The sequence below is a fragment of the Lasiosphaeria miniovina genome, assembly GCF_030549165.1.
Source record: "Lasiosphaeria miniovina strain SMH2392-1A chromosome Unknown B0T26scaffold_5, whole genome shotgun sequence".
In the NCBI taxonomy this organism is placed as follows: Eukaryota; Fungi; Ascomycota; class Sordariomycetes; order Sordariales; family Lasiosphaeriaceae; genus Lasiosphaeria; species Lasiosphaeria miniovina.
Window position 1 is genome coordinate 2,161,940 of NW_026848224.1, and position 26,052 is coordinate 2,187,991.

Genomic DNA, 26,052 nt, shown 5'->3' on the forward strand with positions numbered 1-26,052 from the left:
TGGGATTGCTACGTAGTCGTGGATGTGGTGTTGTTGTTTGATACCTAGGTGTGTTTTCAGGGGCTGGCGGTAGGCAGTTGCCCGAGAAAGCGGTCAGAGGGCTTTGGAAGCGCGGTGGAAGATGAAAATATCCGTATAATTCGTAGTCTGGGTATTGCGATATCAGTGTCGAGGGTGCGAGATACTAGAAGAGGCATAGAAATTTAGATGTGGCCCCTGACTCCGCATTGTGACTTGCACTGTGTTTGGCTCTTCCGATGGTACGACTGCGCTGCGACTATGAAGCACGCTTGTGGGCGGAATGGAATGAGAGGCTCGTTGTTCAACTTGAACTATCTGTCACTTTGTCTAGCACTTACAATTGGCATGTTGTTCTCAGTCGTAAAACCTCAGCTCAGCTACTAGACTAGTGAAACAAGAACCCGCAGGTTCGACAAATGTCTGATGGCACGATCAATTGAGAAAAAGTCCCGGCTTACTTTGTGTTGTTTACCCTGGGAAGGGCATCTCGTACTTCGGTGCAAAGAGACACTTGAACTCGCTATTAATATTGCAGAACTGGATGGCTCTCGTTTATGGGCTAGATAGAGCATCCTGGATGACAGAAAGCCTTCCCAAACCGGAAAGGGGTCGGTCAGTCAGCCAGCCAACCGCAACCATAAGGTACAGTACAGACTCTCTCGTCAGCTGCTTGACGCGCCCGACCCATGCATCAATAGACTAGCCAAAATAGGAATATGATAGACCCAAAAAGAAATCGGCTAGGAATGTCAGTTTTGAATTCTGATTCCATTCCGTTTCTTTTTCGGGAGTTTCCTGTTCCAGTCGCGGAATCTGAGTGTTACACAGCAGTGTGTGATAGACAGAAGCTAGATAGAGGGCATCGAAATGAAAAAAAAAAAAAAGGAAAGGAAAGGGCTGACGTTGGATTTGGCTTGCCAAGCCGCAGTTCGGGTAGGTAGTGACACTGATCTGTGGGTGTGGTGTTTTTCACACACACAAATCCCCTACAGGCTACCGCACCCGCGTGTAATACGGCACGTACGTAAGAATAACTAACCCACATACAAGCAGGCATATGAATACCTACCGGTCCTCTCTCTCTCTTTCTGTCTCTTTGAGCAGACGAAACCGAAACTGCTACCTGCAGCCTACGCCACGCCACGACAGACGATCGTCTGCCTGTGTGCCTCTGACAGTCCGTTTTGGCAATGATGACCATCTGAAAGGTGGGCAACTGCCTTCCCTCCCTATATCTTGGCTCTAGGCACGCAACGTGCTGTACATACAAAAGTTGCCTTACCGAAGCTGCTTTCGTCTTTGGGCTCTGGATTATTATTATCTGCTGTCCATGAGGTAGGTGTCTTTTCAACCCGCCTCGCAACCTGCGCCGCCCCGGACTCGTAAATGTTTCTTTTTTTCTCTCTTTCCAAGTTTCTCTTTCTTTTACCACACGCATTTCCAACACCAGATTCTCATACTAGGCTCCCATGACGAAGCGTTGAGTCTGTGAGCAGTGCTAGTGCTGCCTGCCTGCCTACCTGACTGCCTCGGTAGTGGCTGTGGTATGCTGGATGCCAATATTTTCTCTCCTGTCCGTTAGGATTTGTGTCAGCGTTGTTATGTCGGGTGAGTGTGGTTGCTGAATAATTACGACTAGGAAATAGCTTCACCTCTACTTTACTGACTCTAGGTAGATAGCATGCCTTGCCTTGCACGGCAGTGCGGAGCGACGGTGCTGAGTAATGCCCCGTGAGACGAGTTAGTCCAGACTTTCCGGTTTGGGTACCTCTTTCGTGGCATCTTCGGTCATGTTTTTTTGTTTGTTTGGTTGATTGTTTGGCTGTTTGGTTGTTTTTACTGAACTGGAATTTGCGCTTGCACGGCGTCTGTATGTACCCAACTTGGCTCTGAACCAGCTGCCAAAGGTTTCAAACACCAACCTGTCTCATGTTCGGGATACATGCGTCGGCAGTCTGCATGGTTGGAACTTAAATACCTACCTACATTTGGGATGAATCATCTGGCGAGAGAGGGCCTTTCGAAGAAGGTTTCCGTGGAGTCAACCTTGAAAAGCAGCAATAAAGAGGAGTGACCTGCAGTGGAGAGAAACCTCGCCGTTCTCATCTTGATCTACATGTACATCTTTTTCCAGCGATTCGTAACTGTCGCCACGTCACCCAATTAGTTCTTTTACTTGCCCACGACCCTACCATCACTTAACAACACCTACAATTACCATGGTTTACTGGCCAGAGGATACGCCGAAGGGCGCGACTCGAAAAAACCCTCTGGATTTGGCGGACCGCCGATGAGGTCGACCATCGCACCACGGCATGGCAGAACGCCGGCCAGCTCATTTAAGAGCCGTCGATCAAGGTTGCAGATGCAGACACGGCAACAGCCCCGAGGCTTAATGTCCGCGACTTCAAGGACGTCTGCAACAAGTCAGTCCCCCTTTACGTCCTAACTGATGGTCGGTGGAAGCTTCTCGCCATCACCCTACACACTACATCTACCGCCGCTGGTTTCGTCCCTACCGGAGCGAACTCGAGCACTACCAGTTCATCTGTAAGTTCATCGCACTCTATGAAGAAAACCTAGGCGCGGAACCCATCTTGGCATCTGTTCTACCCTTCAACGAGCGTCTTTCAGAGCATGTCGAAGCCTGTCGCCCGGTATACGACGCTGCCGAGCCAAGGACTATGGATCCTGCGGGTGCTGGACTCTATCTCCCAAAGACCACCAGGACTACCAGATCCGGCCGCTGTCTCGGGCCCTCCTTATCATCATCGACTCCAATGATTATCACCTCGAAGACTCCAAGACGATCAGCGATGCAAGGAACATTTACGGACTCAGAGGAAGCGCCGGTTAAGGAGTATGACTAGGAACCGCATGGGTTCGCCCGCGTAGACGACCTCGGTAGGATCGTGAGCAGGATTTCCCCCTATCTTCTTCCTGTATTACCATGGAAACACCAAATGGGGTGAATGGCCGCATATGGCGCGACCGCTAGGATCTATGGCTCGCCCTGTACGTCTTTCGCCGAGGGAGGTAACCACTATTTGAACTCCTATTCTAGAATTCTAGATATCTCTTCTCCCAAAGCACCTATTAAAGGCTTTTTCTGGAGGTTTATTTGCGATAATCTTCTCCTTGTTCCCAGATACCAGGCCAACAAACATTCGCGGATTGGAGTGTATGTTTTTTTTGGTTCTCGTTTTGCGTCTGTCTCCATCTTTTGCCCTGTCTGCTTTTGTCTCGGCCCTCGTTGCGTCAGAATTACGGATACCCCTGGCCCTGTTGTCGGACCTTGTTCAGCCTCCACTGCACGGAGAAACAAAACAAGAAACGTAAAGGGGTAATACCGGGGTAGCGGCATTTACTTTTTCTTTTCTAATGTTATCATGTGTGCTCACAGTCTCGTCTGTCCGTCTGTCTCTCCAACCACGTTCCACAACATGACATGGCATGAGATGACCCGTCCCCAACTCACCGCGTCCCCAACTCACCGCGTCCCCAACTCACCGCGTCTCCAACGGTCGAGGCTAGATGCAGTGGCTGGTTTTGGGGGGCAAAAGACGTCGTTGAGGCTCTGCGTCTTGGCGGTATGTTGGTGCGCGATTGCATGTGCAGGCGCAGGCGCAGGCGTAGGCGTAGTCGCAGATGCATGCGGCGTACGTGTGAGTTGTGTGTGTGTGTGTGTGTGTGAGAGAGAGAGAGAGAGGTGAGTGTGAGAGGACGTGTGAGGGTGACTGTGTATGCACTGCACACCGTATTTTCTCGGTGTGATTTGAACTGCGTGCTTACCTCCCACATGAGTCTTTCACATGCCCGCCCAGCACCTATTCTTGGTCGTAAATTCGAGTGCTTCACAGCTGTGAATGGGTGGATTACCGGCTACCATTCCCGGTCTATGTGCATATCCGTGCTCTCATGTTGCTGCAGTATGCGGGTGATTGCTGACTCGGGGCTAGCCAAGTCCAGCAGTTGCGCTGGGGAGATATAGTTGATGATAATAAGCATAAGGTAAGCCGCCTGGCCTGCGTGTATCTGGCCTGGCCCAAGATCTCTGCCCAATGAGACAGCCAGCTGCCCCGGCCAGCCCGCCAACCTCTCTCCCCTTATCTTCCGGGGACGCGCCAGGCTTCATTAGTAAACACATCGGCAGGGGCCGAGGCACCGCTTCCGACGCGACATATCAAGATCAAGCATGCCCCGTGCCCCTTTTCTGGTTCGGCCGAGAATCCGGATCCGGTGCGGTGATCAGGGAGGGGGAGGGGGGCCTAGCAGGAAAGGCCTCGAGGAAGGAAGTTTTGGTGTGATAGGGCCGGGTCTCGTAACCAGCTTCACCATGTGCGGGGCTAAGTACCTACCTATGCATATGTGTGCCGCAGACGGGCGTCAAAACAAGGCTGGGGCCAGGCCGATCACGCAAGGCGGAGAAAAAGAAGGAGAAGAATAATCGAAGCGTGGCCCAATGACTGGGGGGGGAACCCAAAACGAGGTAGAGGCCGGTAAGCAGGCACACCGCAGGCGGCCGGCAGATGACACAGCACGAGTCCGGGCCTACTGTTGCGGGTGGAGATCGGCTCTGGGCCGTGAACGAGCGGGGCATGCCTTGCCATGCCATGGTTTAGTAAGTGGAGACATGGCGCGTCCTGCTGGCCAAGGTAGCTGCTGGCTGCGTGAGAGAGTTGTATGAAAGAAAAGAGACAAAACACTCGATCATCACCGTCCGTCCGTCTGCAGGTAGTGGCAGAGCCCGTCCAGGCTAGGTATGGCCATGGGAATTGGCTGCCACCTGGCTGCCACCAGGAACAGTTTCGTCCGTCGGCAGCCTGCTGTCTTGATTTGTGATTTGGAACGACAGCATCTACAAATCGTATACTCGTGCGAACCGTGCCGTGCCGTGCCGTGCCGCACCCGGCCCTGTCCAGCCGGGCACTTGGCTCTAAGTAATCAAGGCTTAGGGGCGACCGCAGCCTAGGATAAGAAGAGTAAGTGTTTCGCAGAGCGGACACTTGGACTAGAAATCCGAAAAGTTAACTGATTAGAAGAAAAAACGGTGCGGCCCGGGTCGCAGGCTGGGGAGTGGAAAGGAGGGGGGGCCGGAGGAAACTCTTCTGAGCGGGCGCCGGAGGAAACTCTTCTGGGGGGGAGCCGTTGAAGCTAGGCCGCGGCCGACGGGATCGACGACAGGCATCCAGCCCACTTCATTGGCAGCAGGCCGTGGAGCAGTGCCGCGTCTCCAGGCGCTTGGGTCGTCCGTAAGGCAGGCCAAGAGCCCAGTGGCAGGGGGGGGCTGGAGTAGGAGGTGAGAAGTAAGAAGTGAGAAGGAGAAGTGAGAAGTGAGAAGTGGAATGGGGCGGATGCTTCCGAGCGGCAGCGTCAGCCGCCTCGCCAGAAAATAAGTGTGGGATAGCCGCGAGACGACGTGGCGAGCGCCCAATGTCTGCTCGTGGCTCGTGTGTCCATCTGTCTTGGCGGTGGTTAACATCAACAACACTCGGCTTCTCCAGGAAACATGGAGAATCAAGTCTATTGTATGTACATGCAGATAAGACAAGCTCTCCGCGGTGCCTATCTATCTGTCCGTCAACCGACTCTGGATGCCGCAGCAAGGGCAAATGCCTGTTTATGTAATAGCAATAATCGTTGCGGTCAATATACCGAGTGCTACGGGGTGGGTATAAGCGAGCGAGCCATTCGGCATGGCCGCGGCAGTCGAGGGGAAGGGCGTTGGGGTGGTCGATCCCACCCCCATTCTTACCCCACCGTAGTTTTACCTTTGAAGTGTAGGGCTGGCGGCCGGTCATCCAAATCCCCACCGAGCTGCCGGGTATTGGGGACCATAGCTTGCAGAGATGAGATGCAGAGGCGTCCTCTCTCTCTGTGCCCTTTCCTACCTTGGCCATGCAGCCCTCCCGAAAAAGGACATTGCTAGGTGCGTCGTGATTGCATAAGCCAACGACACCCTCCTCAGACTGTCCCGGAGCGGGGGGGGGACGCCCCGCCAGTCAGGTTACAGCCGTAGCGAGAAGCCAATGTTGATTACTGATGCTCGGGGGGCGGCCGTGGTAAACCATAGAACTGGGTCGACGTAACACGCCAAGCATAGTCAAAACAAGAATATATTTTGCTAGATTACGTATACCACAGTGAAAGGTGGAAATTGCAAGGAAATAGCGCCGTGAGGTAGAAGAGGTATTACTTAACGCGTGCTAAGGGGTTGGATGTTGGAAGAAGATGCTTATACTCTGTGCTGTGGTCCGAGCGACCTCTCTTCTCAGCTCTGTAAAAATGCTCGTCGCGGGGAAACAAAAGTATATATAGGCGGGCTTTATTGGAACAAGTGGGCGTTTTCTCCTGCATGTGTGCCTGAGGCCGGCTGACTAAGACCCAACCAACTATGTCCCTGTCAGGCACATCCGTAGACGGCTCAGGAATCATTCAACCTACTAGTTCCCATGTGCCTCATGGTTGCCGATGGCTTACATCAGCCAATCTAGTCCAGAGAAACCATAGACAACATTGTCAAGAACGACAGGCCTCCTATGCTTGCGAAATGGTTCACAGGCCCATGGGAGCGCCTGCACAGTCGCGACTCAATTGGCTGCTAACCGAGAAATTCTATACGATGCTCTGCATTGTTATCTCTCTCTCTCTATATATGTGTGTGTGTTTAGGGTGTTTGTGAAGTGAAGTGACAGCATTCCAAAACAGGGGTAGAGGCTTTTGTGACAACCTCGTCCTGCCCAGCAGGACCCATTCTAGTAGGCAGGTAATTAGATAGGTATCAGATCATGTTGGAAAAGGGATCAATCAAAGCCTGATGTTGAGCGTAACCTCTCTGTCGTCGCCCATTCCAATCCATCTCTCCCATTCCGATACCAACTTCCAAGCAGCTTGGATATGCAGCTTCCCCCCAATGCCAGAAGCTTTCCCCAGTTCCCACAGGCTCCTAAGAGCCCTCAAAAGGTGCCTATTTGTGCGGGCTTCCTGAGAGAAGCATTGGCGGCGAAAGTCGGCGAACATGGATTCCCAGTCGCCGTCTTCCTGAGGCATTTCTACAGAGAGAAGGAGGCCCGAATTGATGACGGGTCTCAGTTGAGTAATATAGGTGAGTAGAATAAGGAGCCAGACCCCGCGAATAAGGATTAGTCTATCGTTTTCGTTGTCGTAGTTTGGAGCTTGAAGAATGACCCGGATGCTGTTTACCCATGTTGGGAGATGAGCGAGATAAAAGTCGAACGCAGGCACGCCAGGTTTGTGCGTCGCGCAGAGCAGAAGCGCTGACAGAGCTGAGAGTTGCTCTACGAGAAGCTTTTCGTTGCGGCAATCGAGTCGATGGACATATTCCAGGATCGCGTGCTTGACGTTCTGGCTCGAGAAGATTTGGCCAACACCGTGAAATCCTGGGCCAGACCTCATAACCCCGCTGAATCTTCCATCATAGGCGACTCGGCCCAGGATATCCTCGGGAGACAATAACTCGTCAGTCGGCGTCGTGAGTAGCGGATGTGTTAGGAGCCCGTAAATGGGCTCCGTCCAATCTACGGCAGACAAAACAAGAGACTGCACAACCAAGAGAGCGCTTCGCAGCTCAATGCCGTCGCTTAGGAACACCAACGGCCGGCCGAGGCCTGAGAATAGACCATAGATCAAAGGCCGACTCCCGGAAAACATGTGATTGAGGGTGAGAGTTTTGACGTTTCCGCCAAACCTGCCGTTTTCCATGCTAAAGAATGTCATGTACGATCGCTGAAAGCTTTAGTCGAAATTAGTGAATAGCTGGAGTTTAGCATGTTTGGGGCTCGAGTCATACCGGACATCGCCGAGGAACCGCGTCTTGCCTTCCTCATCTGTTATGCTCCCCGGTGCTGGGTTCCAAGGCCTGAGGCCCGCTGTCTCCGAATCGTAAGCGTCCTGGAGTTGATCAGGAGTGGCTCCGAGATAGAATAGCGTGGCGAGAGCCTGTCGAAGTCAGTTGTTGTACATATGTAGCCGCAGGAAGCAGGGTAAGGTATCCCGACTAAGAAACCCAACCTACCGTTGGGGTATCGTTGTGGCGGCCATCTGGCTGCAGCAAGGCATGTTGGACATGTGTTTTAACGAGGAGACTGTCAAAGGCAGCACGAGACTGGTGTTGGCCCATAGCGAGGGTGATTATATTTGCCCTTCCAGCAGCAGTAGAACAGAGGCGTCGAGCCGTGGTATTTGCGATCTGGGCTGTCTTAACGCGAGACAAATACCTAGCTGTGTCCATCCTGGACCGTGGGTTTGGAAGCCGACCTTATATGGCGATCAGAGACGGTAGGTAGGCAATGTCGCCGTCACTTGAATCAGCAGGACTCGAGGCTATGTAATTGGAATTAGAAAGCTTGAGGAGATTCTAGTTCCTTGTGGATACGTGTAGACGAAATGCTACCCCTATACGTCGACATACGGGAACCAAGACCGAGATAGAGAAGGGCCTAGACAGGAGGCCATGTCTTCAGGAGGGGGGAAGCGGCGGTATCATGAAAAGAGCCGTTGCTAGATCATGCCAGGCCGTCGCGACGCTGCAGGTGGTCCCGGGGGGGGGTTGCGGCCATCCAGAGGTGTTGTGGCCGCTGAGGCTTGGTAGGACGTCAAGACTGATGCGAGGGACAGCCACCCAAAGGTAGTTGGCCACAGCAGAAAAGACGAGTAGTCGGTTGACAGGCTGGCAGCAGAAAGCAGCCCAAGGCAACTAAGGTAGGTTAGGTAGATAGATATCGACCAGGGGTACCACGCGTCGCGAGGCGGAGCTTCAATGTGATGTGATGGGTTGGGAAGTGGATCGGGGATGGAAAGGAGTTAAGGTTGTTTAGGTAGGCAAGATAGATGGCTGAGACAAGACGGGCATCCATCCATCCATCCATCCATCCCGCCATCACTGCAGCTGCGTTCCATTGCGAGCACCGGGAGAACTGACAGTATCCAGAGCAGATAGGCTGGAGAAAGGAGACATGCCAAGCCTCGTGGGGGCCCTCGTCGCTCGACAGGGAGACATGGTCGACGACTGCAAGCGAGGGACGCCGACATAGCACGGGTGCAAGGCGATGCGCACCTCATGCCTCATAACTCATACCTCCACACCGCACACCCGACAGCTTTGGTGGAGAGGGGGGGACGTCTGGGACGGGAGTTTAGGACGGGAATTTAGGACGGGATCATCATCCAACCTGAAATGGAAGATTGAAGGCGGGTACATTGGAGCCGGCTGCTGTCAGAACACAACGATTGGTGAGAGTTTGGTATTGCAGATGCGCGATGCCTCAACCCCCTGTCGCGTCCATGGCGAAGCATTGTCAGGGGCTAAGCCATGACACCTTTTCTCTTTGCAATTGCAAGCAAGGCCCGTGGCGGCGAACACAGTCACCACAGGGTCACCCGTGGTCCTCAGCAGAAACCGCTCGTCGAGGGAGGTGGCGAGTCTATTCAGGGACAAGAGCCCGGATACTCGGGAGCAGATGCATGGCCGAGCGTCGAGGGTTCCATTGATACTCGGAACGCTGGAAGAGAGAAGCAGCGGGTAGGGCAGAGCAGCAAAAGCGCCAAACTCGTCATCAAACCAATGAATCTAGGAATTGGAGGCTGCCAAGTCAGGTGAGTAAAGAAGGCATCCACATGGACAGGAATGCAGCCGTCCTGCTCTCGAGTCTGAATTTGTGATAGTCCGTAGTGCGTGAAAAGGTATCATTGCAGACGACTAAGAGCACGCCAAGTCTGCTGACACCTCAGGCAAGGTAGATTAAGTACTACGGTACTTCGTATGCTATTTGAGTTTGAACTACCTGACGTTGGGGACTTAAGGTACGTAGTAGGTGGGTTGGAACGGCTTGGGGGCGGGTCCCACCCACATCAACGAACCACATCATCCAAGGACCTCCGTCGTACCTTCCTGGTTCCGTTTCGTTTGCTGCGATGCGCGCACCCCTAAAAGCCGGCCAGAGGAGGCACGACGGTGAGGTGAATGAGATTCCGCTGCAGTGGTGTGGGCCTGGCTGTCGCCAAACACCCGTCGACCTCGAGCCGCTGGTGTACCCTTAGAAGTAGAAGATGCATGGATCTAAGGTAAGGTATATAAATGTTAAATGTATTATGTACGCACACATTACATTATACACTTTGCCTAAGGTGTTATAGGTTGACAATAAATGGTCAGGGAGGCGCTGCAGCCGCGGGAACTACGATCGCTGATAAGTTAAAAAGTAAGGCAGGTAACTACCAAGAGGTAACTTCCCCATCCCGACTATCCAGCACTTGGCGAGCCAAGGCATGCGGTATGGTACCGTAATACAGACCTATGCTTAGGAAGAAATGAAAAAAAGTGGCGTTGGATGGGAATTCCGAATTTGGTGCGAATTACCTGACGTTTCCGAGGATGCCATGCTCGGCACCCGCCTTTCACCCCTTGTCTAGCCCGCACGTCATTTTCCGCTTCTCCGTCAGGCCGGTGAGGAGGTGGGTCCTAGGGCTGAGAGGCCGCAGGGCTGTCAGCCAGTTAGCACCCGCGCTGAGCTCATTCCCTTAAAATTGACCACTCACGGGGCGAGCCCTACTTGAAACCGACTACCACGGCCACGAGAAGAGCGGCCTCGCCTATAGGGGAGCCGGGCTCGTAAAGTGCCTCCGCGATTATCCATGGGCGTTCGCGATCTGGGTAATAGACCCGAGCTTTCAAAGACGGAAATTACCGTCACCAGTAAAAATCAAGTTACAATAACCACCTACTATCCCGTAAGTAGTAAGGGAGATTTTAAAGGAGTTCTTATGTTCATATACTCCGAGGACTGCTGACACCATTCCGGTATGAGGAATCAACCATGACTTATTCTTCGCTCATGCTTAGTTAAGGTAGTTTTACGAAGCGTGCTTTGCGGTTCGTTATTGGGCCCCTCCAAGTTTTCCAGGCCGTTCCTCCCTAGAAAGTCCCCGAAGGAACGGGAATTGCTAGTGCAGCCGCTAAGACTCAGCGGTCCCAGCGAACTCACCACTGCAGGGTGCAGGCCGAAATGCAACCTAACCTACTTTACACCCGGGCATCCGATTGACTTTTCAGCGCTCAGTGACAAAACATCATATATAGGTGGTTGATCACACTGAAGAGTTGTCTTATCGCCGAGCCAGGCTCAGGATCCCGGGTTCGGGTTAAGGGTGGAGTTTTTTTTTTACGATAGGCCATTCGCTCGCTGCCTTGATTAGCCTTTCGTAATAACTTACTCCTAGGTTAATAATAGAAAAATAACCCGGGACGCCGGGTCCGTCCGTATCTGTAGGGACGTAATTGTGCGGATCGAACGGATTCTGGACGCAGCGGCGAAAAACCTATAAGGAATGATGGAGTGGCACTAGCAGCCGGGTGTACGGAATTACTGCTTGCGTGACCTGCATTATACGGTACATACATTACGCATGAGGAGAGAGGCCCCCAATGGGAGCGCTCACCGCGGCTTCCCCTTCGGTTCGGCGATCGCCCCGACCGTGGCCGCGGTCGCACTTGCCGTCGACTTAAAGCTAGCTCACATCTAGTTGGCCGGGCCTTCCGGACAGGCAACTTGCCCCGGGGCCGCGCACTAACTCCTTCCTCGTCGTCGAGCTGTAGAACCTCGAAGTTCTAGTCTAAACTCGGTGGCTTTCCCCCCCCCCCCCCCCCCCAGCTCGCACAGGTTCGAGATATTCGTGTTTCTTGCCACTCACCACCTTCCCTTCTTACTCTCCTTCGGCTCGCGTGTCTCTAGCTTGATTACGCGTTTTAAAAATCCACCGGCGCTGGCTCGGCTCTGCACTGCACAACGCCGTGCGAGATCCGTCGCCGGGCAGCGAACGCCCTGATCTGGCGCCGCATTGGGACTTGAGAGACAAACCATTGGCGATATGTCTTGCACCGCAATCTCTCGGGTGGCCAAAGTTGAAAGGGGAATCGCGATTGCTTCAGCGCGGCAGCTCCCAGGCCCACTCAGACAAATCACCTCATGCGGTGCGTCGTCACCAATTCAGGTACTGTACCTGTACCGCCCCCGGGGCTGTGATGTCTCACCTGCGGTGTCATCCGTGGTCCCCACGTTCAGCTTCCCCGTATAATCCGTCTCGCAATTCCCATCCCATCCCATCCATCCCATCCGACCGTCCCGTCCCTCCCCCTCTGCAGATCCTCCCGATGGCCGGGGTCAACACCTGCCAAGACCGTGTTAGTGGCTGGGATGGGGTTCGTTGGGACCCAGGGAAGGGAGCTGTTGCAGCTGGCCGGGCTTGGATCGCACTGTTATTTCAGCTCACCTCTCCACGAGTTTCTCATGGAACTTGGATTGCCGAGCCAACCAGCGTGTTGCTGTGCGCTCTCGACGGGAAACTCCCAGGTACCTCATGTATGGTTCACAAAACTGACAGACTGACAATCTACCATACGAGAGGTAAATTGAACAAGTCAGAGAATACGTACTGTTGCCTTGGCAGCTGTGCTGCTCGGGGCGGGGCTTGTATCACGGTCGAAAATACAGGGACTGTGCTTGTTGGTAGCGAGAAGCTAGCAACTAGGTGTCCAAGATCGCGCAGTGCTGCATTTCCGCGAGACTCAAATCTCATAGTATAGGTTGTTTCGCGACACCAGCTCGACCTTGGCGCTAGAAGACGAGACGGTCTCGGAATCACTGTCGTCAAGATGGGCCGAAACCTCACTGTCTGTCTGCAGCGACCCGGATTTTCGACGTCACATTGGCTTCTTCATGTTGAGTAGCTTGTGTCTCTTTTATCTGGTTGAAATAGCCACTCATGCCTCCCCCTTTTTGACTACGCAAATTCCTTTTTGCAGTACGTGTCCGTCATTCGCTCAGCAGCGTCCCATATCTGTCTCTCGTTATTCTATTTTGGTTGCCTATAGAGAAGCCCTCGTTTAGCGTATTGTACACGCACTCCCTTGAAGTCGCTCTTTTTTATCTTGTTTTTGCCCCTGAAGCCCCTATGCGTACCGGTCGATATGCACCCCTGGCAGCACTTGCCACTCTGGCAAGCCTCAGCCTTGCTGAGGACTTGCTGTTCCCCCATATGCATGGGCTAAAATACGCCGAGTACGACCAGGCAGTGAAGCTGGGGCTGACGGGTATGTGACAGACCTAGCCTATGGCATGCCAATGGCGTGTGGTGTATGTGAGCAACAAGGCTGACAGCTGCCGACAGCCCATATTTGCAAGGACGAGGACGAATGGTACGGAATGACGACGGCCGACTTTGCCAAATACAAGGCAATCATTGTTCCGGACTGCCTCTGCAACACCAGTCTTAGCACCATCAAGTTCCTAGACGACACCAAGGGGGTCTGGTCTCCAGCTGTCACGGGTAACATGGTCCTCATAGGAACAGATCCCTCGTTTCACGCAAAGTATTACCATCTCCCGGGCGCTTTGGCCATGATGCAGGATTCCATCAGCCTCGTTACCGCGGGCAAGAACGGCACAGGCATGTACTTTTCGCTCTCGTGCTACTACCAGAGCAATGCTGCGCCCATGTCCATCAGTGCTCTTTCCGAGATAGGCAACTTTCAGGTCCGCGGCAATCTCAGCCATCCGTGTCTCAACAACGCACATATTGTAGCCAAGTCCAATGTCATGACCACTCTCAGCGACGAGAATGCAAGCAACTGGAACTGCAGCGTTCACGAAGTCTTCTCCGAGTATCCCAGAGATGGATCTGGCGGCTTTGAGGCACTGGCAATTGCTTTGAACGCAACTGGTCTGGGACAGCGGTCGTTTGCAGACAAGACGTCGGGCATCCCATACATCATCGCCCGCGGAGCCACCCCTCTTGGGTGCGGCAACAGCATAACGGAGCCAACTTACAACGAGGAGTGTGATAATGGGTCCACCAACGGCGCCCCAGGCGACCTGTGCTCGTCTTCTTGCAAATGCCTGTATGGGATGATCACCCCTGGCGTCTGCCGGTCGAATGTGACATCCAGTTCCTCTCCTTCGTCACAGAGCAGCACCCATTTCACAAATTCCAGGTGAGCTTGGACCCTTTTCTAACATTGATCATATATGCTCAACTGCCGACCAGTACTGCCGCTCTGAGTACCTCGCTACTAGCAAATTCGTCGTCGAGCGCGCCCCTGTCAACGCCAACATTGCCGCCAAACAGTTCGACCATTGGCTCCATACCATCCAACTTTTCAAGTTTCCGCTCCAGCTCTCGGTTTGGGACGGCACCCGTCACCCTTACGGTAACCCCCCCTGGCCCGCCACCGAAGCCGTCTGGTACCAACGCGACTTCACAGCTCGGATCAGGGCCGTCTAGTTTATTGTCGAGCACCTTGACCCACAACAATGTATCAGTTTCGCCGCCGCCTTCTCAAGTGACTGTTACCGCCATACCATCGATTTCACCGAAGAGCAGTGCGCTCTACAGTAATGGATCAGTTCCGCCACCGCATCCTCCAGTGACTGTTACTGCCAGCCCATCCAACCTTCCAGGGTCACTGCCGGGAACTGTCACTGTTTTCCCTCCAAGTCTCACAGAGCCTCCAGTTGAGACAGTCACGGCTAACCCTCCAGGGCAGCCAAGTTCGACAGAGACGTCAAAGCAAGTTATACCGTCCGGTAATAGTACTCTTACGCCTTCGAGCCAACCGGGGCTATTTCCTCCTCCGCCAGAGACCGTTACTGTAGGATCGTCGGGACCATTGGGAAATCCTCCAGAAACAATCACAGTCGACCCCTCTGGACAACTTGGTATATCTCATGGATCGAACTCGAGTATTCCTCAAGTGACCGTGACTGCCAGTCACCCCAGCCAGATAACTTCGCCATCTGTAACAGGTACAGAATTCTCATCCGGGATTGTGACGGGTTTACCAGTGGGAACGTCTGTATCGGTGGCCAAGTCATTGACAAACAGGCCAACTCAAGTTACCGACACAACTCAGTCTTTTACCCCGCCCGCCATATCCTCGGATCAGCTGAGGTCCTCTTCTGGCTCGCTGACAATAAGTCACTCCTCGCCGGCTGGGGAAACGACAGGCGTGGCTTCAGATGTGCCGCCAGAGACTGTCACGGTGTTACCTCCTGACGTATCTTCCTCTTTGAGAACCTCCGAACATTCAACTCTCGGCGAAACGAGAACACTTGGCTACTCTAGCCACGGCTCCGGATATCCAAACACACAGACCCCCTTATTGACAACAAATTCCCCGTCGTCTTCGAGATCGGAACTCCCTGGGTCCTCTGGCGATTACTATACGCTTTCAGGCGCCCCTTTCTGGACAACGCACAGAAGTCAGTTTGGATCTGTGACTACAAAACCGACAGCCGACGTCTCTGGCTCTCCTTCGGATATTGCTACCGCTGACCCCATAGGCAAAAGCTCGGCTTCTCTTTCTCAGACAGCTGGCACCGAACTTCTAGGTTCTCTTTCGCGGCCGATCGTGTCCTCAAACCCCCCTGCGAAGGCCACGGTCGGTCCTATTGCGAGCTCCCCCCTTGGCGGCCCTGCCAGCTATTCCAGTGTGCCAATGGCTACGGTGTCAAGCAATCACACAACTGGATACAAGAGTTTCTCTTCTAACTCTGTGTCACGGACATCAACCGGAGTTTCTGGGGAGGTGACCAGCGATCCCGCTAGATCTCCGAGCACCCCCGACAGCTCGGGTTCAACCATATCTTCTAGGAGCCTTGGGACACAAGGAGCCTCATCTCCCGGGGTAGAATCGGGAACTTTCTCCAGTGCAGCCGCGACGGAGACATTGGATTCCACAAGACACCCAAGTTATTCCACCAAGTCGCCGTCTAGTAACGCTAGTGCAGGTATTGATCCTTCAGGCACTCGTCGTGTATCATCACAGCCGAGCCATCGGACGAGCCAGCAGCAGCAAAGTATGTCTCCAACCGGACCCGATTGCCTGATATCTTCAGCGAATACCCTCTCTGCCCAGCCAGCTTTCCCAACCACGCCGACAGAACCTTCTCCGCGGGGCAGCAGTGCAGGTGTCCCAACGCTCTCTAGCGCCATTACAAACACATCACTAGCCGCACCTTCCTCAGGTCAATGCGGGAAATGGATCGGCATCGAAATAATTTACATGGTTGAAATTACTGAAACATGTGCTGAAGGGTCGGCCGGTAAGTTTGCTAGTCACTTCAGTCGTTTTATAGGTACTTGGAAGTTTCCTGACTCGAGCAGTTACGGAAACGGTCACCGAATGCGTCGCCACTCTCACTCGCTCGATTTGTCAGAGTTCAGCATCAAGCTTTCCGTGTTACCCCTGTATCCTAGGAACCGAAGAGTCCCCCAACGACACGGCGACCGTCACAATGGTAAGCTGCCCCCGCCTCAGCATTAATCAGTCATGTGCTGAAAGATGTGTCAAATAGACATCGTGCTCGACGTCGACTGAGTCAACAGTGACTATTACCGCCCAGCACTGCCGCACCTGCACGACGACAACATACGTTGGGACGGTGCCGGGATACACGCCGGGAGGGCCGTGCCATGGCTGCAGCCCTTATTCGGCAAGCACGTCGCTAGATTCTTTGCCACTGGCAAGGCCAACTGCCGCTACTTCCCCTTCCCTGCAGGTCTCTGGATACCCTGGTTATTCAGGCATTCCGACCAGGCCGAACTCTCCCGGACTTCAGCGAACATCGCAAGAGAGTGAGTCAACGATAGATCCCGGGGGTGTCGGGCTACCTGCGACGTCGAGCTCTTCGGGCGGCATAACGAAACTTCCAGATGATGCGACGCCAACTCAGCCACCACCAGTGGCAAGTGCAGTTCCAGGGTATCCTGATAGGCCGGGGTCGCCGTACTTGCCAAACCAGCCAAGTCCGCCGGGAAATCCCGGGGTGCCTCACCTGTTGGGCTCTACAACACTGCCCCCTATGGCCTCACCGGATAGTACGGAGCCAGGACCGACCAATACTCCCTATCGGCCGACCGCTGTGCCGGCGCCCCCGATTGTTACGGCCGGTGGTGTCCGAGCCATGCCCCGGAATGTGGGGCTCGGGCTGACTGGCTGTCTGCTCGGAGCTGCGATCTTGAGAATGTAACCAAGGTAAGTTGTGAACTACTATCTGAGGCAGTAACGAGTTGGGGGTTGTCAGTTGTTCTCCTTTTCGCTTTGGTCCCTTCTTAGCCGGGGCGGATTGCATGCGATTGTATTAAAAGGCCTGACTATGCACATGTATACGATGGGTTTCTTCGGTGTCAATTAGACCGGCTCGGTATAACAGCCATATTGATGTATTCGTGGGATTGGATTTAATAAACTTGGATTGCTGCTTTCAAAGCTAGCTCGCCCTATTACAATTGCTCTATTTTGAGCTCCTGGTGACTTTGAGTCTAGAACCCGTCTATCAGTGACTTGAAGAAGTTTGTAATGGCATCCTAGAGTCCAATACGTTGTGGGAAGTATGTAAAAGCCTAGCTCTTGGTAAAGCCGGGTGTGGCCTTTTCTATGCGCTGTCGCGCGACGAAATGGTTAACCGAGCGATCTGCGCTGCGACGTTGACATGTCTGGGCATGAGTTTGGTTACACCAGTGTCACCTTGGCCGTTGCAATGATGCCTTTCCCCGCTCGCCGAGCGATGCTGGGAAAGCTCCTATCGAGGAGGGGGTTGTCGGATCGCGGGGTGTTCTGCCGGTCTGTCTAAATACGTATGTGTATCGTCGAATGTTGTGAACTGCGTGGAGATAGCTGGCTGGGCCTTTGATAGGCAGGTTACAGGAATGCGGCACCGTGATGTGTAGGTAGGTGGTTAAATACGTTGAGCCCCCTTCCCGGAGCGGCATGTCCTCCCCTTCTCCCCTTTTACTCTTTTTCCCTAGCGTCTCACCTGAGGGAAATACTTTCCAGCCACCAAGTCATCTATCTCCGTCGACGATATCTCTCAGCAAGAACCCAGCTTCTAGCAAGCAAGCAGTGCGCATTGTAATCCCCTTATCCAGATATACGCACTCGTTCCACACTGGTTGGGAATAGCTAACACTGCCATATCGCCGTCCAGTATCCCACCACTCTGGTACATATTGATGCCGCCAAAAGTGGAATCGCGGGAGCCATGGGACCTTTCAATGGTGTCATATCAGACATGTCATCTTCATTGTCTTCAGGTAACTATCTGAACGCATGAGCCGGTGCCAATCTTCTGTGCACACACACATACACACACTCGACAAAGCTTCCCCGTAGAGCTGTGTGTGTGTGTGTGTGCACGGCAGAGCGGCTGAGAACATACGGCCGTGAACTTGATCTGGATAATACCAGCGAAAGGATTCATGCTTCTCCATTCCTCTCTCCTCTCATGCTGAAGAACAGGCCCACCTAACTCTCACAGCTATCACCATCACAAAATGGCACCCTCCGCCATCGCCGCCCCTGACCTGGCGCTGCTGCCCAAGCCAGCCTCCACAAAGGCCCTCACCCTACTAAAGGACGACGGCAACAACGGCAACGGAAACGGCAACGGCACCACAGCCAGTCGCCCCGGAACGCTCAGCAAGCCGCTGGCGGACCTCATGGGCAGCTGGGACGACTTCGCGTTTGCGCCGATCCGCGAGAGCACCGTGTCGCGGGCCATGACGCGGCGGTACTTTGCGGACCTGGACGCGTACGCCGAGTCGGACGTGGTGATCGTCGGCGCGGGGTCGTGCGGGCTGTCGGCGGCGTACACGCTGGCCACGCTGCGGCCCAGCCTGCGCATCGCCGTCGTCGAGGCCGGCGTCGCGCCCGGCGGCGGCGCCTGGCTCGGCGGGCAGCTGTTCAGCGCCATGGTCATGCGCAAGCCGGCCGACGTGTTCTTGGCAGAGGTCGGCGTGCCGTTTGAAGACGAGGGCGACTATGTTGTCGTCCGCCACGCTGCGCTGTTTACGAGTACCGTCCTGGCGCGTGTGCTTGCGCTGCCCAATGTCAAGCTGTTCAATGCTACGGCTGTCGAGGACCTCATCACCCGCCCCGTGGTGGCGGCGGACGGCAGTACCAGCGTGCGTGTCGCTGGCGTCGTCACCAACTGGACCCTGGTTAGCATGCACCACGATGACCAGTCCTGCATGGACCCGAACACCATTAATGCGCCCTTGGTGATCTCGACGACGGGCCACGACGGTGAGACAGATTCCTTGTTGGTGTCGCCATGTGCAATAGTATAACCAGGGAGGCTGCTGACAAGTCCGAACAACACTAGGCCCGTTTGGCGCCTTCTCCGTCAAGCGCCTCGTCAGCATGCGGCAGGTCGAGACGCTGGGCGGCATGCGCGGGCTCGACATGGGGGCGGCCGAGGACGCCATCGTCAAGGGCACGCGCGAGGTCGTGCCGGGCCTGATTGTCGGCGGTATGGAACTGTCTGAGCTGGACGGTGCGAACCGCATGGGTAAGTCTGTCTGTCTGTCTGTCTAACTCCGTGTTTTGTTTTTGGGTGGGGGTTTGTTGTTGCCCCTATCTCAACACCTCCCCTAATGAAGCTGCTCCAACCCCTTTCCTCCAGTATCCACCAAGCCCATGTGTCCTCCCCCGACACAGTCCGAAAACGAGAGACTGACATCGTCCAAACAAACAGGCCCGACCTTTGGCGCAATGGCACTCAGCGGCGTCAAGGCGGCAGAGGAGGCGCTCAAGGTCTTTGATCTCCGGAAGGCGCAGAACGACGAGTGAGCGCGATTGCCTTCCATCGGCAGTCGGGCCGGTCGCTCGCCACTTGAGGCCTGGGGCGGCGGACCGGTCGAATTGGCCAGAACTTATTCCGTATTGCTTTTCTATTTAAATCTTCGGCTGTCGTTGGCCTCGTCAGCACCACCTCTGTCGCTACCTGAGTGGACCAGAAAGAACTATAGCAAACAGTCGACCGCCACACCGCATGCACGACAGGACCGCAAACGGACCGCCTGTCTCTGAAATTTGGAAGGGTCAGTTTTCATTCTTTAGCAGTAGGGTGGTTTTCTCTCTTCGAGTACCCGAGGTTGCCACATACCCCTTTCGTTGCTGTGGGCTCTTGGACGTGCACCAAATCTCCATAGCAACACGTCACTCCCTTGATAGCTGTTACAAATTCAAATTTTGCTTTCTATTCGCTATGCCACCCGCCCGAGTGAGATACAAACCCGCGCCTTCAATTCATGCGGCAATTTCCAGGCCGACAGCCTCGAGAGCCTTGACCAGCCCGTCGACCGTGCTCTTTAGAGTCTGGCAGTTAAGCACGACGCGGAAAAAGCTCCCCATGTCGCCCGGCGCGTAGTCAATCATGAAGCCCCTGCCTATTAGCTTGTGGACCATGTCGCTCGTCCTCCGCGTGTTCTCCTCGGCCGAGCTGCCCAGCTGCCCTCCAGGCGCGTAGTAGAAGCAGACCTGCAGACACGGCGGCGGATTCTCCGACACCATGACAAAGTTGTCGCTCTTGGCCAGGGACTCGGCGAGGTAGGCTGCCACCTCAAACGCCGTGTCGACCTGGCGCTCGAAGCCGGCGGCTCCGTAGTAGATCCAGCTAAGCGCAAGCTTGAGGCTGTCACCCCGTCGGCCACACTGCATGGTCAGATCAGCGAGATCCCAAGCCTCGGCTGGCAGGCCATCCGATGCCGTCTCGCCTGGCGCATGGAAGAGATAGCCGGCGGGTAGGGTGTTAGCCTTGTGAAAGACGCCCATGTCTGGGCCCAGCAGGAACGAGCACGTCACGGGAACGTTCATCATCTTGTGCGGGTTGACGGTCAGCGAGTTGGCGAGATGCGACCCGGCCAGCTTGTGGCGCTGCTTGGCCGAAAAGATTGCCGGGCCGCCCCAGCTGGCATCGATGTGCATCCACAGGCCGTGGTCCTGGCAGACAGTGGCGATCTCCTCAAAGAGGTCGTACGACCCGTGCACTGTCGTCCCGGCCGTGGCGTTGACGTACAGAGGCGTCTTGCCAGCAGCTTTGGCCTGCACGACAGTATCACGCAAGGCGATGGGGTCCATACGGCCACGCTTATCGACGGGGACGGTCCAGACAGCGGCAGAGCCCATGCCGCAGGCTACGGCGGCCTTCTCCACCGAGTAGTGCCCGTGCTCGCTGGTGAACAGGACAAAGGGACCCGAGGCGCAGACATTGCCCTGGGTCTTCGTGTCGGGGTAGAGGGCGTTGCGGGCAATAACGATAGATGTCAGGTTGGCAGCGCTGCCTCCCTGGCACGAAATGCCTCCGGCCCGGGGGCCATTGAAGCCAAAGAGGCCGGCGAATGTCTTGGCCGTCTGCTTCTCTATCACGGTCAAGGCCGGCGATACTTGGTAGACATGCAACTTTGATGCCGCAGCCGTGTCAGCAACTGACGGCTAGACTTTGAACTCGACAGGGGAAGGGGGTGAGTTTGTTTATTTACATTCGTATTCAGAACGGAAAGGAGCAGCTCAGATACGACGCCGACCTGCTTCCAGTTAGATTATGCCACAGCCAAGGATATCGACGGGTGGCGGGCCCACAGCGTTGGTGCTAGCGTAGAGCTTGTCCAGGAAACCCTGGTCCCATGTGTTGACGCTGTGCTCGAGAACGCCTTTGATGGCCTGGAGCAAGCCGTCTTCGCCCCGGCCCTCTCCCTCGGGCAGAGACAGGGAAAGCTGCTTGGCGAGGTCCTCGGGAGTCCGAGACCGGACCAAGACGTTGCGGGTGACGCCCTGCCTGTTGGAAACCAGGTGGCCGGCCGATTTATATTGGGCCGCCTCATCAGCTTCCCGAACGAAGGGAATGATCAAAGCTTTGACGGCGTCAATAAGCTTTGGCGACGGAGCAGCAAAGTCAGTCCTTGAGTCAGAGCCTATTCTTGCAGGGTTTCGGGACTCACATGGTCCACTTCTCCTGCCCTGTCCAGGGGGGGTTGGGGGTGGGTGCCGTTCATGTCGGTTGATGGGGCAAAGGTAAACAAAGATTTTGGGTTTAACGATGGCCGGGAAAGGGGACCGAGGATGGGAAGGCTAATGGGATTAGAGATGAAAGTTGGGAAAAAGGCTTGTAGCTAGTTGTCCGTAATATGAGTCAAGAGACGGGCGCGGAGCCGGGGCCCCACACCAAGGCACGCCTCGCTTCGGCCGCTCCATACTGTACTTCCAGAATCCAGTCCCAGGTTGCCGAGAGGGCGGCAGCCGGAAATCCCGCAAACGGTGGCCCGGGGATGCTAGGACAAGTACGGTAGGTACTGTTACGTATGTACCTAGCATGGAGCCACTGGCACGTAAGCTACACGCATGCTATACACAGTGTACCTGGTGGATCTCACCAATTGGCGCGGCAGCTGAGCTTGCCTCATATCGCCTCATCTGTGGCCAATAACATTTGATACGTCCTCGATTCTTTGGCAGGCTATCAAAACCTTGACCGTTTATTGTTTTTTCTTTATACTCCGTATGCTTTGCCACATGAAGGGCGAGGCGGTTGGGGCGTGTAATGGGACTTTCGCTCTAAAAGGAAAATAAGGTAGTTAGTAACTTCCATGATACACTAAGAGGAACGACCTGATGCAGGAATTGTACAGTACCTTCCGGGTTACCTTACTTCCTTTCCAGCAACAAGCGGCTGTGCCTAGGTGTGCTGTGCCTAGGTATGCGTACAGTACCAAATGCCGAAAATTCGACGTTTCCACATTCCAATTGAGAATTGTTTCGTTCCAGCCCGTTACTGTTCTGACTTTTCTCCATTCCTGGTCCGGTAGCCGTTGCAAGAAACGGCTGGCTGCTGCTGATGATCCCTGCACCGCACGTGGGGTGGAGCACGGAACTGGCGCAAGGATGTCATCTCGACCGCGACCATACTTTCCCTGGGCTCGGAATCGTCCACTCTGGACATCTTCGACCGCTAAGCCATGCTTTTGAGCCTCAAATGTCCGGCACCTGATCGATCTGAACCCTCCCATGGGCATGACGTTTGCCGCCATAGCAGCATGCAAGTGCGCATACAGGTAGGAAAGGAAAGTATTCCGTACCTAGCGTAGCCATCGATTAAATGGCTTGCATCCTGCGCTCTTCACCCCACCCACAGCTGAGTCCTGGCACGCGTGGAGTGGATGAGGGGTCCAACATAGTTGAGAGGGCGGGGCCGGGGAGTGGCAGTCTGACTCTGCAGTTGCAGCTGCACTGGAGAGAAAACGGCCAAGCGGCCAGTGCGCTCAAAGCCCTAGTTTGGGGAAAGCGTCAATCCTCCACCTCCTAAGAACACGAACCTGGAAGGCCATTCCAAATGGAAGGAGTGATGGCTCTTTCAATGCCTGCAATTGAGCTGCACTAAAGGTCAATCCGCAGAATTCGGGTAGCACGACATGGCAATGGAATCGTACGACCCCTTTGCTAGGCTAGGCCTAGAGCACCAACGCGCCTTATGTAACGTTCGAGAGACCGAGATTGAGATAAGCCGACTGCATGCTGTGATATAGGGCACAGGCGGGATATAGTCGGAACAAGGACGTGATGGATGGCGGGGATTTCAACGTTCGTCTTCAGTCTCAGTCTCCTTTCTCCCTTCTATTGACACACTTCACCCTCCCATCACTCATTCCAATCCAGCCAACTCCCGTCCTATTGAGTGGCAATTGCTGGGCTCCATCCTTTGATGCGTCAACGTGTAGTCCCCTCGCAAGCTTCCTCAGGTCAGTTTATCACCTTCCTAGCAATCTTCACATGGCCCGATCCACCGTCGTCGGGTCCTGGGATTGCCAGGGAGGGTCGAGAGAGAGGTTTAGCTTCTTCTTTCCGTCCCATGGCCCCATGCAAGCGCAGAAGACCGTCACATTGCGCACGAGCTTCAAAAATTGGATGCACCTACGATGCCCAGGCAGCCAATCAGCTTACGGCACGGCCCCAAGTAACCTAAACCTCCTACCCGTCCAGAGTTCCTGACGAGGGACAGGGCAGCGAGGAGGAAAAAAAGCAATTGCCAAACTGTGCGCCTGCGCCCTCGGTACTTCTTCACGTCGGTCGTTAAACCAGCAACAACCCTCCACTCGCTTGGCCCTTTTTTCCTTCGCCTTGACTGTTTGTCTGTCTCTGCCGTTTTGACGTGCACTCACGAAAACGTACACATTGCATTGATATTAGCCTCTCCAGCCATAGCAACAACCAAGCTCCTTTTCCCCGAGTTTTGGTCCCGCGCACGCGCCCCCTTTTTATTACATCACACCTGCCGTGTTGTTTGCTTGCCCTGAAAGCAAGCAAGCAAACCCCACCCGAGTCAAACACGACCAAGAGCACCCCAACACGCGCGACGGCGACAATAAGGGGGCTTCCAGGCTGCGAACCCGGTGTAACGACGACTTGGCCAAACCACAGTATATACTGCCGTGCCGCACAATCCAGGCAGGGCTGACCAGCTTCGAGAGTTGGCAGCCTTCGCTCCTTGGTCTGACGCATTGCGAACCCCGCCGCGGGTGCGTGGCAGCGCGCGACGAGTCTCATCTTTGGGGGGTTTCGCCTCACGCAACGCACTCCCTCTGCCGTCGGCGTAAAACCCGTTTATCAGAGGGCGTTGCGCCAGCTGGCCCTTGCGACCGAGCTACCTCTAGTGTAGCACCGCCGCCAAAAAGGAGAAGCATCTCGAAGCTCGAAGCAGAAGCAGCTCGAGTGACCCACGAGTCGAACGTTTGCACAACGAAAAAATCAACATGGCACCACCAAATACGCCCTCGGCGACGGCAGTGGCTTCGCAACCGCCAGTGCCAATTTCCATCACCATCTGCGGCGACGGCGGCTGCGGTAAGTCGTCTATCACGTTGCGGCTCGTGCGCAGCCAGTGGACGAGCGAGTACGATCCGACGATCGAGGACAGCTATAGCATCACGCGGCGCATTGACGGCGTCGTATACCACCTCAGCCTGACGGACACGGCGGGCCAGGAAGAGTACCGGGGGATGTGGGCGTCTTCTAACCTGGGCGCTGACGCTTTCCTGCTCGTCTATGACATCACGTCGCGCGACAGTCTGGACGCGCTGCAGTACTTTAACGACTTGATCGACATGGAAGCTGAGACGCGGCTGGACAACGCCGCGCGCGCGCGCAAGGCGGGGCTGGCGCTGAGCCCGACCACGAGCCACCACCCACATATATCCCACGACGGCAGCGGGGGCGGCGGGACGATGCTCAACGGCGGCGCGGGATCCGGCGCGAAAATGATACCCCCGGTCAAGATTGTGGCCGGCAACAAGTGCGACCTGCAGGAGAGCCGACAGGTGCCTGCGGCCATGGGGCTCGACTGGGCGCGCCGCCGCGGGTGCGGCTTCATGGAGACGAGCGCCCGCCTCGAGGTCAACATCGAGGAAACGTTTGCCCTGATTGTGCGCCGCGTCGTCGAGAGCCGCCGCCTCGCCGAGATGGGCATCACCGACGCCGAAGCCGGCATGAACAGCCGCGGCATGACCAAGCCGCTCACGCCACTACCCTCTACAAGCGAGGATGAAAAAGTCGGTGGCGACGGCAGGGGCCCAGGCACGCGCGGTCCCCATATCCATGGTGATCGTGTGGGGAGGGCCGCCGGTGGGCTCTGGAAGAAGCTCAGATGTTGGTGATGAAGGGGACGAAGACGGAAGGAAAACATAAAGACTATGGAGGGGCAGAACACGCCTTTTTATTGAAGCTTCGAGCGGAGGAAAGAAGTGGCCTGTGTTCATGTGAGGAAGTGTTAACGTAGTGTACATTTTGGGTGTGGCGTTTTTTTTTTCCCTCATCTTTGTCTTCTTTTGCGTTGGTCCCGTGGAGCGAGAGAGAAGTGGTCGGGAAACACCATTTCTCTCTGTTCTGCCGCCCCCTTTTGATTCATTTAGATTCTCAACTATCACTCACCGTGCAACCCTTGGTATTTTGGACAAAAAAGGGGCCCCATTGCACGCATGTCTGGCCTCGAGGAAGATGATATATCTCAGTTCCCGGACCTTTTGCATAAGCTAGGTAGCCTTTGCAGTCACAAGAAAACTTAATTACGAACTTGCGGCCTCGCCGGTCTCGTTTTCTGGTCTATCCAAGGCGACAGGTCATTTAAGTGCCTTGTTCAGTTGCAAAGTATTTGTACCTTGAGAATACCTATATGATCATGACTTGTA

General features: G+C 54.8%; 9 protein-coding genes across 9 annotated transcripts; 5 read left to right on the forward strand and 4 right to left on the reverse strand.

Annotated features, from left to right (window-relative positions):
- Positions 1-800: 800 nt before the first annotated feature.
- B0T26DRAFT_715986 (uncharacterized protein) lies at positions 801-2,107 on the reverse strand. The gene is made up of 2 exons (XM_060442259.1): positions 1,698-2,107; positions 801-1,356 (listed from the first exon to the last, which is right to left on the reverse strand). Exons 1-2 carry the CDS (start codon positions 1,801-1,803, stop codon positions 842-844), a joined length of 621 nt encoding a protein of 206 aa, XP_060294346.1. The 5' UTR covers positions 1,804-2,107; the 3' UTR covers positions 801-841.
- Positions 2,108-4,927: 2,820 nt separating this feature from the next.
- B0T26DRAFT_352050 (uncharacterized protein) lies at positions 4,928-6,067 on the reverse strand. Its single transcript, XM_060434562.1, has one exon. The coding sequence runs from the start codon at positions 5,919-5,921 to the stop codon at positions 5,220-5,222; it is 702 nt and encodes a 233-aa protein (XP_060294347.1). The 5' UTR covers positions 5,922-6,067; the 3' UTR covers positions 4,928-5,219.
- A 405-nt stretch (positions 6,068-6,472) lies between these two features.
- Positions 6,473-8,078, reverse strand: B0T26DRAFT_716003 (uncharacterized protein). The gene is made up of 2 exons (XM_060442260.1): positions 7,832-8,078; positions 6,473-7,774 (listed from the first exon to the last, which is right to left on the reverse strand). Exon 2 carries the CDS (start codon positions 7,756-7,758, stop codon positions 6,829-6,831), a length of 930 nt encoding a protein of 309 aa, XP_060294348.1. The 5' UTR covers positions 7,759-7,774; positions 7,832-8,078; the 3' UTR covers positions 6,473-6,828.
- A 1,274-nt stretch (positions 8,079-9,352) lies between these two features.
- Positions 9,353-10,080, forward strand: B0T26DRAFT_677415 (uncharacterized protein; the record flags this gene model as incomplete). Its single annotated transcript, XM_060440099.1, has 3 exons — positions 9,353-9,562; positions 9,615-9,636; positions 9,914-10,080. The coding sequence occupies 3 exons, from the start codon at positions 9,353-9,355 to the stop codon at positions 10,078-10,080; spliced, it is 399 nt and encodes a 132-aa protein (XP_060294349.1).
- Positions 10,081-12,990: 2,910 nt separating this feature from the next.
- B0T26DRAFT_677416 (uncharacterized protein) lies at positions 12,991-14,319 on the forward strand (the record flags this gene model as incomplete). The annotated part of the gene is made up of 3 exons (XM_060440100.1): positions 12,991-13,129; positions 13,207-13,973; positions 14,083-14,319. 3 exons carry the CDS (start codon positions 12,991-12,993, stop codon positions 14,317-14,319), a joined length of 1,143 nt encoding a protein of 380 aa, XP_060294350.1.
- Positions 14,320-15,792: 1,473 nt separating this feature from the next.
- On the forward strand, positions 15,793-17,342 carry B0T26DRAFT_352397 (uncharacterized protein). The gene is made up of 3 exons (XM_060434563.1): positions 15,793-16,139; positions 16,201-16,334; positions 16,423-17,342. The coding sequence occupies exons 2-3, from the start codon at positions 16,220-16,222 to the stop codon at positions 17,064-17,066; spliced, it is 759 nt and encodes a 252-aa protein (XP_060294351.1). The 5' UTR covers positions 15,793-16,139; positions 16,201-16,219; the 3' UTR covers positions 17,067-17,342.
- A 735-nt stretch (positions 17,343-18,077) lies between these two features.
- B0T26DRAFT_741886 (Thi4 family-domain-containing protein) lies at positions 18,078-19,666 on the forward strand (the record flags this gene model as incomplete). The annotated part of the gene is made up of 4 exons (XM_060444028.1): positions 18,078-18,095; positions 18,451-19,120; positions 19,200-19,385; positions 19,572-19,666. 4 exons carry the CDS (start codon positions 18,078-18,080, stop codon positions 19,664-19,666), a joined length of 969 nt encoding a protein of 322 aa, XP_060294352.1.
- A 459-nt stretch (positions 19,667-20,125) lies between these two features.
- Positions 20,126-22,666, reverse strand: B0T26DRAFT_741887 (pyridoxal phosphate-dependent transferase; the record flags this gene model as incomplete). The annotated part of the gene is made up of 4 exons (XM_060444029.1): positions 20,126-21,277; positions 21,358-21,402; positions 21,458-21,789; positions 22,648-22,666. 4 exons carry the CDS (start codon positions 22,664-22,666, stop codon positions 20,126-20,128), a joined length of 1,548 nt encoding a protein of 515 aa, XP_060294353.1.
- Positions 22,667-24,621: 1,955 nt separating this feature from the next.
- Positions 24,622-25,521, forward strand: B0T26DRAFT_651321 (ras protein let-60; the record flags this gene model as incomplete). The annotated part of the gene is made up of 1 exon (XM_060438267.1): positions 24,622-25,521. One exon carries the CDS (start codon positions 24,622-24,624, stop codon positions 25,519-25,521), a length of 900 nt encoding a protein of 299 aa, XP_060294354.1.
- Between the last annotated feature and the right edge of the window lie 531 nt (positions 25,522-26,052).

What these genes read in the sequence shown, in the direction of transcription:
- B0T26DRAFT_715986 (XM_060442259.1), bottom strand. Translation starts at nt 1,803, where the DNA reads ATGCCACGAAAGAGGTACCCAAACCGGAAAGTCTGGACTAACTCGTCT. An exon ending in TGCAAGGCAAGGCATGCTAT is followed by an intron (nt 1,357 to 1,697) that starts CTACCTAGAGTC and finishes AAAGACACCTAC; the next exon opens with CTCATGGACAGCAGATAATA.
- B0T26DRAFT_352050 (XM_060434562.1), bottom strand. Translation starts at nt 5,921, where the DNA reads ATGGCCAAGGTAGGAAAGGGCACAGAGAGAGAGGACGCCTCTGCATCT.
- B0T26DRAFT_716003 (XM_060442260.1), bottom strand. Translation starts at nt 7,758, where the DNA reads ATGACATTCTTTAGCATGGAAAACGGCAGGTTTGGCGGAAACGTCAAA.
- B0T26DRAFT_352397 (XM_060434563.1), top strand. Translation starts at nt 16,220, where the DNA reads ATGCGTCGCCACTCTCACTCGCTCGATTTGTCAGAGTTCAGCATCAAG. An exon ending in ACACGGCGACCGTCACAATG is followed by an intron (nt 16,335 to 16,422) that starts GTAAGCTGCCCC and finishes CTGAGTCAACAG; the next exon opens with TGACTATTACCGCCCAGCAC.